At 46.1% G+C, this 14,049-nt stretch overlaps 1 protein-coding gene across 1 annotated transcript in view; it reads right to left on the reverse strand.

Moving 5' to 3' along the window:
- Positions 1-12,229, reverse strand: part of HS6ST1 (heparan sulfate 6-O-sulfotransferase 1) — a 222,180-nt gene extending 209,951 nt beyond the window's left edge. Inside the window, exon 1 of the mRNA XM_044435845.1 lies at positions 11,313-12,229. Within this exon, the coding sequence (XP_044291780.1) occupies positions 11,313-11,830 (518 nt within the window). The 5' untranslated portion in view covers positions 11,831-12,229. The remainder of the gene's footprint in view (positions 1-11,312) is intronic.
- Positions 12,230-14,049: the final 1,820 nt, after the last annotated feature.

Raw genomic sequence — 14,049 nt, forward strand, 5'->3', positions numbered from 1 at the left:
GACAACTTATATGCCGCCCCATCGCATGAGCCTAGACATGAAGACCCTCATTTACTCCCCCATCTCTGCCGATGTTTGAGAATGAACTGCCTTTGAAAGGAACATATTGAAAAGCTGCTTGTCTCCTCCATCCACAATTTGAGGCCTTCCTGTACATTGCTCTGATCAAAATTCCCTTAAGGTTACTTGGTACTGCTCAATAAGTCCCAAAGGTAATACTTACCCAGCAACAGCTCTGTGGAATGCTTTGAGCAGCATAGTTGAAAAGCAAATCACCTTTCAATTAGATCAAGACAAGAGCCCCACATCCCATTTCGAGGAAGAAGAAACATCTCGGGTAGTTAGACCTAATCAGAAACCCTCCAGGGAACAGGGATTTGAGCATTTCTTAGATTATGATATAAGGAAGCAGGTGTCCAAAGGCAAAAGTGATGTATTTTAAAGTAAGCACCCAAGTACACAATGAAGCTCCTTGTTATACTTATATGCTCATGAGCTAATAATCATAATATTAACAACAATATTTGTGTAGTGCTTCTAAGCATTCAAAGCACTGCACGTGCATTTTTAGTTGCCAGCTTTACAGTGAACTTGTAGGATATGTCAGTGTTATTATCCCCATATTGCAGGTGGGAAGCAACTGAGGCCAATACACAGTGGCCTGCCTGATACCACCTAAGGAGTTCACAGCAGAGGCGAAATTCAGGCTGGGGTCCTCCTGATTCTGAACTTAGTTTCTGAGCCACTTTGCTACATGAATAAGCAAACCAGACTCTTATAAAGAGAGATTCTATTTCTGAGAAACAAGAATTGCATTACCCTTGCAGCATTACTTTCAAAATGATGTTTGCTTTCAGCAGATGTTGACCTTCACACAGGATTTTACTTTAAGGAACTTGGTATTGCATCCTCCACCAGCAAAAATTCACGAGACCTGCTGTTTTGCCCACAAACATGAATATTGCGATATAGGCAGAACAAGGCTGGTTTCAGAAGAGATGCTTAATCAGCATCTATTTTTTAAAAAAATGCAGTATTAACTAGAATGTACATGCTATCTAAAAGTTAACCCCTTCTTTTTTAATGTACACAAGGGATAGGAAACTTCTTTTTCTACAAAAGCTGTTGACACACACACAACCAATGGTAGGTTGCACGAGAACAAATCATGGGCGGAGTGCATGGAGTCTGTGCAGATTTTTCCTTCTCTGTGCCACGTGAGCCGTCTCTTGTGCATGTTGCACAATGGAGGCAAAGGAGCACTGTTGCCAGAGGCACAGTACGGTGAGCAAGAATGCTCCACAGTGCCCAAGCAGCTGCAGCTGGGAGAGGTGATGAAATTTGACAGAGTGCCAAATGCCAAATGTGGCAAAAAACTGCCCCAGGCTGCAGATTCCCTGTGCCACCTCTATAGTATGGGCAGCATTCACAAGCTGACCGGCTTCAGAGGACAATGCACATATTTTTGCATCATTTGCAAAAGTGGCATCATACCACTATTTGGCAAAAGGATTGTTTCAGGCAAACGAGTCTGGTCCTCCCTGCAGCCTATAGCAAGGGAGTACCCTCCATGCATGTGGGATGGCGATTCTCAGCATCACCATGCAGGGTTTTCCATGCTGGCTGGGAATATAGAGAACTGCACTCCAACACGTGTGGAGGGAACCACTCTGGGAAGGCTGCCTTAACTGTCCATTCCAGTTTTTTCCGGGAAAGGACGAAAGAAATTAACTTGTAATTACACTAAAGCTGTTGCCTTAGAGTGAAAATAACTGGATACTGCACCTATAATTTCACTGTTTCAATTCCCACAGGAATAGAAAATAAAGCAGACTTTATCCAGCCAGAGTTAAGTACTTTAAGAATGCAGTCCTATGTGCCTTTGGACCTTTGGACAGAGAAGAGGCCTACAACTCCCAGTATGCCCCAGGTTCTTCTCTGTCTAAATAAACATAGGATTGTGCCTTAAGTATCCCATTGACTTCAATGGAAGAATTAAGCACATGCATGAAATTATTGAAAATCAATGGGACAGAAAAAGTGTTTGGGGGTTTGTTTTGATTCTGCTAGGTTGTATCCATTTTATTGATAAGCAACACTAGTTCCAGAACAAAAAGAACTTGCAGAAATGAGCAGCCTTCCTTCCAATCTGCCATGCTTCAGTTGCTCTCTTCAGCTGATTTTGGAGTGTCCAGTTGAAATATGCCCTCCCTGCCACCCGAAATATCACTGGAAGAAGTTGCCTCCACAGTTAAAACCATTGTGAGAACTGAAAACAAAGACAGCTGGTTTTCTCCCTCAAAAACAACAAGAACACCCATCCTAAATTGCCGCTGGAAAATAGCCACTTCTGGAGATAAAAGGCTCACAGCCAACAGCATCCATGTGTGTGAAAAAAACTTTTTTATCAGACTTATACAATTTGCAACCTTCAGACTTGCAAGTCTGAGAAAACCAAACTTTCACCAAGAAGTCTGAAAAAACAGAACATTCAGCAAGAACTAGGGCAGAGGTGAGGAAGTGCTTTTGGCTTCAGGGCCAAATTCTATTTTGCACAACTGTTCAGAGGTCGAGGTGAAGAGACAGGCAGGACTGAAGGCAAAAGGGGTGGGGCGAAAAAACCTCTCCAAAACTCCAGCATATTGATTCAGCTCAGGGCTGTTACTGCCAGGAAGAAAGTCTTAGGAAAGGCATTTCAACCTTAGAGAATGGAGAAAAACTGTACAGAAGCCAGGAAAGTACCAAATAATTAATATGGTGAGGGGAGGGACAAGGGGCCAGCTGGCCACATTTGGCCCTGGGCCTGCAGTTCTGCAATCCTGACTCCTGAGGCTGCAACTATTTTGTTTAAGGAAGCAAGGGATTTTCCAAATGTAAACTGAGCTATCCGTTTGTTCCCTTTCATGCTTTGCCTAGCAACAGCTACACTGGAGTCATGTCCATTGTAAAGGTCCACCACAATCACATGCACCAGGGGCTTCTCAATCCACCACCCCAATGCTATCAGTAGGAACAGGATACCCAGAGAGTAACAAGTGTGGTGCAGATGGAGATGACAAGCAGTGCTTGCAAAGAGTGAAGAAGATAAGAAGTAATGCGATGTGGTGGTTAAACCAGAAGTGGGGAGCATGTGATCAAGCAGACACAGTTGGGACTGCAACTCTATTTCCGGCCGCTACCTTTGCTAGCTGGGTCTGATAGGATTTGGGAGTCTAAAAACAGCTGGAAGAGCATGGCTTCCCCCATTGCTGGCTTAGAGCATCTATTTAAGGAGACCCAAGTTTAAATCCATGCTCAGGCAAGAAGCTCACTGGGTAACCCTGAACCAGATGCCTTCTCTTAGCCTAACCACCTTCTGAAGGCTGTTATGGACACCTAGTCCCTTGGGCTGTAAGGCTAAAACAAGGGAGGAAATCCATGCTTTCTGCCCAAACCCCTTCCAGAGGGATAAATGTAATAAACAAAAATATAGGTCTATACAGGACTGTCCAGGCCTGCATATCACATGCCAGCTCATCAGAGCAGAACCACCAAATATTCAAAGAATGGAACCACTGCCTTCTTTAGCAGCAGGAATGCTGAAGAACTTACCCTCTCCTGGAAGTGGAAAAACAGAAGTTGATACTAAGGGATTGGTTTGGTCTCACACTATTCGGCCCACCCTTTCTCACAGAAGCTCAGGGCATTCCCCAAAGTGTTCACAGGAACTCTGTGACGCAAATCAGGCAGGGAAAGGTATAACTGGTCTCAGAGATGTCATGGCTGGGTGAAATACTAAAATCAGATTTTCCTGATCGAAGTCCAACAGTTGATATCAGGCTTTCCCAGTTCGATGACCTTCAGATCCGTTGTGCAATTCTCTTTATTCCCAGACTGAGTGTCCACTGCCTACCATGAGTTTCTTGAATGGTGTGAGTTCCAGTCTAACATGTATGTGCCATATTGGGAAAAGCGGCTCTTTGCATGACATGCAGTATACATTAAAGCCCTCATTTGAAAGAAGCACTACAGACAGTATGTTGGCATGACAGAATGCCAAATGGTGGGCATAACGTTTGGAAAACAGCTTGCCAGGCGGTTCCTAAACCTAAGTCTAGACTCTTGAGACTGGTCTAAAATTGATGGCACCACAATAAGTTATTCACACAGTGCGCTGTTTTCAAATGTGAGCGCCCCCATTTGGTTCTGCACCTCATGCAGGAGCTGGACGTGGTGTATCAGCCCTAATCACATGGTGAAACATTTTCAGCACAGGAGATGATTAAGACCCTGATTATTTCATCCTTACAAAGTGTTCTTCTATATTACCTCTCTTTTACTGGAAGTGTTCTTAACGGCTCTTACAGACTAAGAGAGAGAAGACTCTTAACAGGGAAATGTTTATTCAGAGTAAGTCCCATTGTGTTACTCGGAGCCTGATGTGCGCTGATAGCAGCCTAAGAGGGCATATTTATTTGACTTTACTGTTTGCCTAGGAGCTCTGTGTCAAAAACTCACTCAAGCATTTCATTTACAGAGTGATGCTGTTAGACTTTGTCTAATGCAAGTGGACATAAAGAAGGGGTCATTTAGTGAATCCAGCATCTTACAGTGCAATCTTATATGTGCCTACTAAGAAGTAAGTCCCACTGTGATCAATGGGGCTTAGTCTCAGGTGAATGTATGCAGGATTGCAGCCTTCTGTGAAAACCAGAAGTTAGCTTTGAAAAGACGTTCCAACTATGAGTAACAAAGTCCAAACATTCAAAAGCATGAGCAACATTCGGAACTGCTGCATGAGCTAAGTCAAGGATAACCAGTTATAGATTTAAGACTTGTTGCAGGCCTTGGATACAACACAAACATGAGCATGCAAATAGTTGTGTAGGTATTCAGTTGCTCAGAATATGGATGCAAAGGACTTAAATGATCTCAATCAGAAAAGCCAAGCCCTTCTACTCCTTATGGGGCAATAGCATGACAGGTTTATTACTCCTAGTTTGAATTAGAATATGAGACTTAATTTGAACAATTACACCCACCCACACACAATTAAAACAGCCCCAGAACAGGTATTGCGATGCTAGCAGGGTATGATATGGTAGGCAAATGGAGGAAGAACTGTACAGCTATGCTGCACTTGAAAATATTTTTCGACCCCACTTGAAGCAGCCTTTTCTGGGCATGGAGGAAGGCCCATGCTTTGGAGCAGAGCACGTGTGTTCTGTGAAGAGAGTTCCAGGTTCAGTCTGGGAAGGCTGGAAGATCTGAGATGGTCCCAGTGTGACTCTGTATAAGGCAACTATATATTGTTACAAGCCCATTGGAGATGTTTCTCCAACTACGCTCTTGTGTAGGCCAAGTACCAGAGCATGTGAACAAGGTAGACATTTGCCACTCGGGGAGTCTTGCATCCAACTCTCTGCTCTGAAATTGCAGATAGTACAGAATCGGCTGTAAGCGTTTATACATGACATCAAGTTAGTGCACTGAGAACATCTCAAGCCAGCCTGGCTCCTGGCATGATGCCATCAAAGCTTCCAAACATGTGCACAGTGGTAATCCTAAATTTGCACAGGAGACAATGAAATGGTTCCAAACTGTGAAAGTTCATAGCACAAGCAGGCAAACAAAATGACCACAATGCTAGGCCTCGTCATTCCATTAAAAACTTAAGGGGCCAAAAACAGTTTGCCAGCAGTGCTTGAGAAGTAAGTCATCCCATTGAGCTATTTAACAAATATTTAAGTCTAAAGAGACAGACAGGTCTATTTCTGTCCAGGTTCTCGTGGGCAATTCTCTTATTGTAACAAACAACCAGCCAAGTCACTTGAAAGCAGGGTTTTTATTATTATTATTTTAATTTTTAGACTGTGATGGCTGGAGGGGTGCTCCCAACAGTTTTGCAAGCAGTGAGAAATTCAAATGAAAAGCACAGCAGGTCGACTTCTGTGACAGAGTCACACAAATGTGCACACAAAACCAAGATTAAGTAAGCCTATGAAGGAAGTTCATTAAAAAAAATGCATTTGGGTTCGTAGGCAGAAGCAAAGAAACAGAGGGAGTGGGAGGAATGGCATAGAAAGAGAGAAGCACTGAGGCTTTCAGCAGTAGAATGTGACAAGTCTTCCACACCAGACTGACTGCCTGTTTTAAGACACTGCATGCCCAGCCAATTGCCTCCAAGCAAAACCCTCCCTGGAACTAATAGTTGCTTGGGAGGAGGGATTTTTGTAGCAGGAAGCTCTTGGCCATGCTGTCCCCAAACCTTCAGAGCAGCCATGCAGGGTTGCTAATTAGCCATACGAAGAGAGAAAGGATGGTGGATATCCTGCACAATCCAGGTTTGGCCCTCCAGAAACATGGGGCATTGGCCTACTCTTGTATACAGCAGAAGATGATGACTATATTAAGCTTCAATCCTACACACACTTACCTGGGAATAAGTCCCACTGGACAAAGAGACTTATTTCAAAGAGACATGCCCAGGACTGTGATGTTAATTCCTTGTCTTCTTGAATAATCAACAATTATCACAGCCCCTGCCCCCATCTGCCATCTCACTGGAGTTTGAGAACACCTTTTCCTCTTTTCCACGTCATATAATAAAATGCTTTGTTGCCCCTGTGAGGCAGTTCCATTCACGTGCAAATTGACATTAGCATGTTAGACCTATGGGGAAAAGAATCATATAGGAAGTGTAGATTCAATCATTCTTCCTGCCCCCACCCCAGCATTGCTACCCATTTTCAGATGGGCCTGGGCCAAAGAAGAGTTGTGGGCTTTTCACTGTAATCCATAAAAAGATTTTAGCTGAGTATTTAGCTAATAACAAGGTTTGTGCACTTCATCCAGACTACGAAATCATTGCATGCAACTATGAGGGCTGTATGCTGCCATTACAGAGACATTAGGAAAGACAAGAAGCAGCTTAAGTGGCCGTTGTGAAAATGGTCCTGAGAGTATGGAGACCCACTTAGAACAGGGAAATAAGAATGGTCACTTCATCCTGAGCGCATGTGTTATGCACAGGTTACAGGATGTAGTGCAAGAATGCAGTTAGCAATGCTAAAACAGCACCATTTACACGGTTAACAATCTTCTAGCTCATGATTTGTATGTATTTATGAGCACTGCTGAATGACCTTCAAGAATGCCTGTAAGACACTGACAGTGTGCATTAGAAAAACTCAAGCACTTTTCCCCTGAACAAAATATGGCTTTCATACACTCACAGCTCTGATGCAATCATTTGAAAGAGGACATTAATGAGTAGCAAATCATGGAATGGAAGAGACTGCTACATCAATTAAAAATGGTAAGCCTACTAGTTGCACTTGGAAAAAAGTGCAGTCCTATTGAACTCAACAGGATATATATCTGGGTAGACATGTATGGGATATTGCATTGTTAAACAACTAATATCCTGCTCCTATGATATGTTTATTCTGAAGTAAGGGCCACTGAATGGGAGTTCCCTTCTGATATGATGTGTAAGGGTTTCAGGTGAAGATTCTCCAAGTACATGTGCAGTAACATTCTTATTGGCTGCTCTTTCAATAAAAATGTTCAGAAAGCCCAGATTTCAAGAGGGCAGTGACTCTCAAAGTCTTGCATATATTTCAACAACAGATGCTGGTTCAACAAAAGGTATCACCCAATGAATTTTCCTTCTCTCAGCAGGCTCTGTAATGTGTGCCAGACTTGAAAAGCATAGGCTGTTCCATTACCCTAGATACATTATTCAGAGGGGGGAAATGAAGTGATACAGTCACCACTGTAGTGGAAATAATGCAAGAATGAATCCCTTCTCTATCCCCAACAAAGGAAATTCGCTCCACCAGTGGTTCTACATAAACTGTGCTTGTTTATGAAGCCAGATTTCATTACAAGCAGGAGAAATGTTATCTTTCTGTGGACATGCTGAAATGGACCGCAGCACAATAGGCCTATGTGATAGGACAATATTACAGAGTCAGGCAGCAGCTTATGTTTATCACTATCAAAAACATCCCCCAGTACAGAGTTAATGAGTGGCCAGAACACTGCATTTTGAAAGGGCAAGGTCATGAACAGCAGACCGCTGACACTCCACATCACCCCAGATCCTGTCATGGCTGAACATCAAGGCCTCCTTCAACCTGAGCAAGGCATCATCAGGCAACAAATAAAAAAGATAAGCCCAAACTGAGCATACTGGGAGCCTCTATGCCGTAATTGCTTACAATGCATTAGCTTAGGGTACAATGCATACACACCACTGAAATGAATCAGATCTGATTGTAAAATAATAGTTGCCCAGTGACATTATTAGATGCCAGAGAAATGGAAACCCCAGGCCAATGTTCATGGTAAAGCCACAATACTCAATTCCTTCAGCTTTAAGGGTCATCATAAGCACAGCCTGACAAAGCATTTCTGAAGCCTCTAGGATTACTTAGCCAAAGCACATAATTTAGTGGTCTTTGCTAACCCAGCAAACACATAAAAAAACCTTACTCTATGTTCTTGCTGCCCCAATTTTTCCCTGCTCCAATAAAAAAGAAAACCATTCCAAGATCCACATGTCAATTTTATTCAAGGGAAGAAGACATGGTGCTAGATCCACACACTGGTCCTTAGGCAAGGTTAATGATTTTCTAGCTAGGAGTCAACGTTTAATTGTTTTTCTCTGTAAGACAAAAGCCCCAATAATATGAGCAGCCAGCACATATATGAGATATTTTCCTATATTACACTTAAATTTAATACAGTCAACATGAAGGACAGTTTTTGCAAATGTTTGTGCATGTCTGTTTTTATAAAAAGGAAACCTGGGGAGACTTCGGGTAAGTTCCCTAGTTTGATACTCTTGAGTCAGCCTCCATAAACAACAAAGCATAGGACAACCTTAGAGTGATTAATGCTGATATTCACCAAGATGGGTTGAAAAGATAGCAACAACAGAAGAATCAATAAATTTAATTAATAACTGCATGCAGCACTGCATGCTGAAGTCTAAATGAAAGAGGTCAAAGAGAGAGAGAAATCAGCATACCGGCAGAGATAAGAAAAATAGACCCCTGCTCTGTCTCCCAAGGCTGACTGGAAGGATTATAAAAGGATATTAACAATATACATGCACAGCACATGGCATTAATAAATGTGAACATAAAATCCTGTGGCGCTATGAGAGCTAAACTTTGGAACAAAAGGCTCTAAAGGGGAGCAATGATGAATGATTTAAAGACCTTAGGTAGGACATGGACTGAACAATAGCTCACTGAATACCACTCCAAGGTATAGAAATTAGGAAGAAAGGTATTAGGAGCATTTCTGATGATATCAAGAAATACAACAGTCCTGAGGACTGACCTAACTGACAGGAAAGACCAAGGAATACACAGACACAAAAGGGCCACTTTTCTCTTAAAGTTAGGATATAAGACCTGGAAGCAAGACAGAGGAGGCAAGTGTGCTGGGAAGCATGCCTGAGGATAATTTCCCTGGTTTCCAAATGGGTGAGGAATGGCTGTCTCTTTTATAACTGCACCAATTCGGGTAAGTGAAATGGCATTCACAAGCAAACCAGAATGTGTGTGCTTGCAGCATGAAGGGACTGGATGCAAGCACACGTTTGGGCCAAGGGGCACACAACCAGGTCAAGAATGAAAAACATGTTGCAACAAGGTAAAATTCTGTCACCTAAGGAGGAGGGATGGGGGACATGCACTAATCAAGTGGTAATGTCAGCATGGTATGAGGAAGGGGAAGGTTGAAAAACAAGAATCTAAAAGAAAAGTTGCTGTATTTAAAGGCATGGCTACAACTGCAGGACAAGGGCATGTAGGAAAGAATACTGTGCATTCCTTAAATAAGGCATGCCGTAGACTGGATGGAAAATCAAATTAGGGGAGAGGAAGGATCCAATCTATCAAGTAGGATCCAGTGTCAACAAAGACAATGCACAGAAGGGCATGAAAGTGAGGCCAAAGTGCAGCCTCTGTCAAAGGTACCTAGCAGAGGGAACCCTGCTCAGAGTACAAGGCTACAGTGTCATCCTGGTTGCACTGTGCCTCTGAAATGTGGATTGCAGCACAGGGGATAAGAGCAACTTGGAGTCAGGATTGTGAGGCACGGGTGGCAGAGCAAGAGGAAGGTCTGTGGCTGACAGGATGCAAACCCCATACGTAGCATTCGACAGGGTGAGCTACCTACCAAAGGGAATGTGAAGGGCAGCAGTGCTTCAGGTTTGCCCAAAAACTATGCATGCAGTTGGACCCAAATTCCCAGATGCGTGGAGATTGGCTGTGATAAGAGGAGGGAATGGGACTCTGCACTTACGCAGAAGTCCTTTTCTGTAAAGCTAGCCTGGAAACAGGAAAAGAGGAGGCAGGAGATCTAGCAGGCAGCATTTATGGGTTATGGGACTCAGTTCAAGGTCTAATTAAAGTCTTTAGAGAAGGCAAACTCTGGAAAGCATAAAAAAGGGCAAGACCAGTATTAGATTGCGGCATAAAGGGAGATGTGTATTGTAAAGTACGCTGGAGCACAAAACAGGTTCAAGTAAGAACAGTATGAAGATAGACTGCTGTGGTTAGGGGTGACACCATTCCTTCTCTGGACTCCTGTCAGAAACTTAGCAGCTGCACAACAGACAGAAATTCCCCAGGTGCAGTGTTGTCTCCCTTCTGTCCCCAACCCAAGCATCAGCATGCAGTGATGTATACATGACCTGCTGAATGTCTGTGTATTGTGCAGCCGTCAAAGGGCACGAACGAGAAGCCTAGTGATGAAGGGATCTGAACACACGTGCAGGACAAAGTTGGTGTGTTAAGGATACCGACAGAATGAACACACCAGTGGATTCTGGCAGGTGGTAAAGCAATCACACCCCATGCACCCAACTTGCAACTCTATTTCAAAAGCCTCCTGAAGTGGAGCAGCAATGCAGTCAATGCAGCAGTAAGGAAAAGTCCAGGGCAAGGAGAACGCAGAAGAGCCAAGCATGTGTGAACTGTCCCCCACTCTCTGAACAGAGAATGGCGTAAGCAGTCTGTGGGAAAGGCCGGGTTCCAAGCTCTGAGTCAGTGACTGACAAGGAGAATCAGCCAGGAGATCCAAGTATGACGCAGGCAGGTACAGAAAACATACCAAGACGGGAAGCTCACCTGGGGTCAATCGCGATCGCTTAGGCTACCCTACCTGACAGGGCCATTGTGGGGACAGAACAGGGGGAAGGAAGCACCTGTGCACAAACGATAATTAGCCGCGCGCGGGTGGGTGGGGTGGGGTGGGGTGGGGAGAAGGGAGCGGGGGAGCCATCGGCGCGCGTCCCTCCTTTGTCGCCTCACCTGGGCGGCTTGGCGGCGGCGCTCTCCCGCTTGTCCAGCACGCCGGGCACGCAGTTGGTGAGCTCGGTCCAGTCGGCGTGCAGCCCACAGCTCCAGCCCGTGGAGAAGCGCGAGAAGAGCCAGGTCTCCCGGCGGTTGGGGCGGTAGCAGGTGCACTTCTTCTGGCCGGGCCGGCAGTCGCAGGGCACCTCGAGGCGCACGTTCTGCACCAGGTGGCGGCCGAAGGTGGTGCCGCCCGTTTTTTGGATGTGCAGGAAGACGATCACGTCGTCGCCCTTCATGTCGAAGGCGAGCCGGCGCTCCAGCTCCCGCACGGGGAAGTAGTACTTCTTCACGTAATGTGGGTCCGGCGTGGGGAAGAGGTCCAGCTCGTCCTGGTACGAGCGCACGCTCGGCGAGCCCAGGCTCAGCCCCGGCCCCACATACTGGTATAGGATGAGCATGAAGCACACCGAGCCCGCCACGATCAGCAGGAACTTGCTGTTCCTTTCAACCATGGTCCTTCCAACGCGCTTCATATGGCACCATCTCCCAGCAAGGGGTGGGGGAGCGGCGGCGGCGGCGGCTGACGGCGCCGAGGTCTTCTGCTCCCCTTTTCCTGCTCAGCCGCCTCCAAACAAGCCAAAAACAAAAAGAAGCCGAGTCTCCTTCTCGCGAAGAGCGCGGGGAGGGGGATTCCCTGTCCCTTCCCCCTTCCTCCTCCTCCCCTCCTTTCTTCTCCTCAGAAAGATCCGCAAAAGGGGGAGGCGAGGAGCAGCCGCTGGGGAGGGGGGGCCATGCAGAGCCCGGTCCCAAACGCCCCCCTCCCCAGTTCTGCCTCCCCTACAGCCCCGTCCCGCCTCTGCCCGCGGGACTTCGCCTCTTCCTTTGCCCCGGCTCCAGTCCCTGCAGGCGGCCGGGCGCTCCCTGCACGCCGCCGCGGCGGCGGCGGCGGCGGCAGCGGCTGCGGCTGCGACGCTCCCGGGGCTCGTGCGGGGCTCGCCGCCGCCGCACGCTAGTTCAAGTCCTTCCTGCCTGGCTTCCTACTGCCAAGCCCCACCATGATCCGAGCCCAGCATGCACAGCGCCGCCTCCGCCGCCGACGCCTCCTCTTGCTCGGTTCCCCGCTCCAGGCGCACACTGGAGAAAGGGAGAGCGGCAGCCGCGCACACGGGCACGCCGCAAAGCCTGCACTTCTGGAGGCTCCCGAGTTGCACGCGCCCGCCCGCAGAGGATTTTGCCGTGGATGCGTGCTTTCTTGCCGCGGCTCCTTTCTGGACTTCTTCACTTCCTCTTTCGCTTACCCGAAGCCTGCCAATGGCGAGGCGCAAAGAGCGGGGCCGCTCAAGTTCAGGAGCACGGCGCTCATCGTGCTCAGAACTGACGTTTCTCGCTCTCGCTGGCTCGTTCGCTCGTGCTCGCCTTGCCCGTCCCCGCGGAGTAAAAGATACCGACGTTGCTAAATCACGAGGGTGGGAGTTTGCTTTCAAGAGAACGCGAAGTCTGCAGGTTCTCTTTAGCCTTATGGGGCTGCCCCGCCGCTTGCTAATTTCTTGAAACAACGGCGTAGTTGGCAGAAATTCAACAGGTGCTGTTTTTCTCTGGCTGAAGATGCAGCGATGGGTAAAGGCTGGCGGAAGGGGGCAGATATGGGCCTCGCAGACTTACATCTGAGATCCAGGGGTGGTCAAATATTTCCCCCAGACTTCCCCCCCCCCATTTTTAAATTAAAATACTATCCTACCATCGGAAGCCAAATGATGAAGCTTTAATATAGCTTTAAAACCTGGATAGAAAAAAGGTACTCATAACTAGCATATTTCAAAGCTTTTTTGACAGCTGTGAGCAGTGATAAAAATGGGAATTATTGTGTGTTGCATGGCTGTAGGGCTTTCTAAATGACCCTCAAAGCCTGCCTTTGGTTTTGCCCTCCTCGAAATCACCAAGGAAAAAATCATGAGGCTCCACGTCTGGGAGGAAGTCTCAAAGCACTCCAACCCTAACCCTAAACTGAGTGTGATTGTCAGCTTTGCACTTTCAGAACCACAAAATGATAACTTGATAACATTGATAAGATTTGAAATGCTTCATTATACAGTCTCTTCACATCTTCAGCTATCACTCAAAGGGAGCACATGGGACACTGGGGATCTTGTAACACTTTTTTAAATAGATTTCCTTCCATTAAGGAAGGTGCAAGCAGCAAGGTAACTTCCATAAAAAAAGCAGGTCTCTGTTCCTGTTCCTTCCTTTCCAGTTCTAACCTCCCCTTCACAATTAATCTCAGTAATCCCTTCATTGTGATGTCACAAACAATTGCTATTCTGATGTCACAAAGACAGGATTACAGGGATGGGAAATGGTGGAAAATGCAGAGCAGAAATACCAACAGAGGCCTACAATTAAGGAAAGATTGAGAGAGCCTCATGGGGGGGGGGGGGGAACAAATCCACAAACAAACTGTTGCTAATAGGAAAATGGTTTTGCTATGAGCAGGAGTAAGATTTGCAGCTCTGAAGGTTTTTTGACCAACTCTGGTTTTGACAATTGACAGCTATGGAGGAAGATGCAGAGGGCAACACAACAGACAAACCTGAATCTTGCCTCTAGGAAGTTTTCTTCTTGTGTTCTGAATTCTAACAAAGGTCAAGGGAAACCTCAGATGTGAGCAGTGAAACTGTCTTATTTTCGACAGTAGTTGTAAATATGTGACAATAAACCTGACAGAATACCAAGAGCAGTGGTAACTCCTGATGCG

Source organism: Varanus komodoensis, unplaced genomic scaffold, assembly GCF_004798865.1.
Source record: "Varanus komodoensis strain SLA01 unplaced genomic scaffold, ASM479886v1 scaffold1, whole genome shotgun sequence".
NCBI lineage: Eukaryota > Metazoa > Chordata > Lepidosauria > Squamata > Varanidae > Varanus > Varanus komodoensis.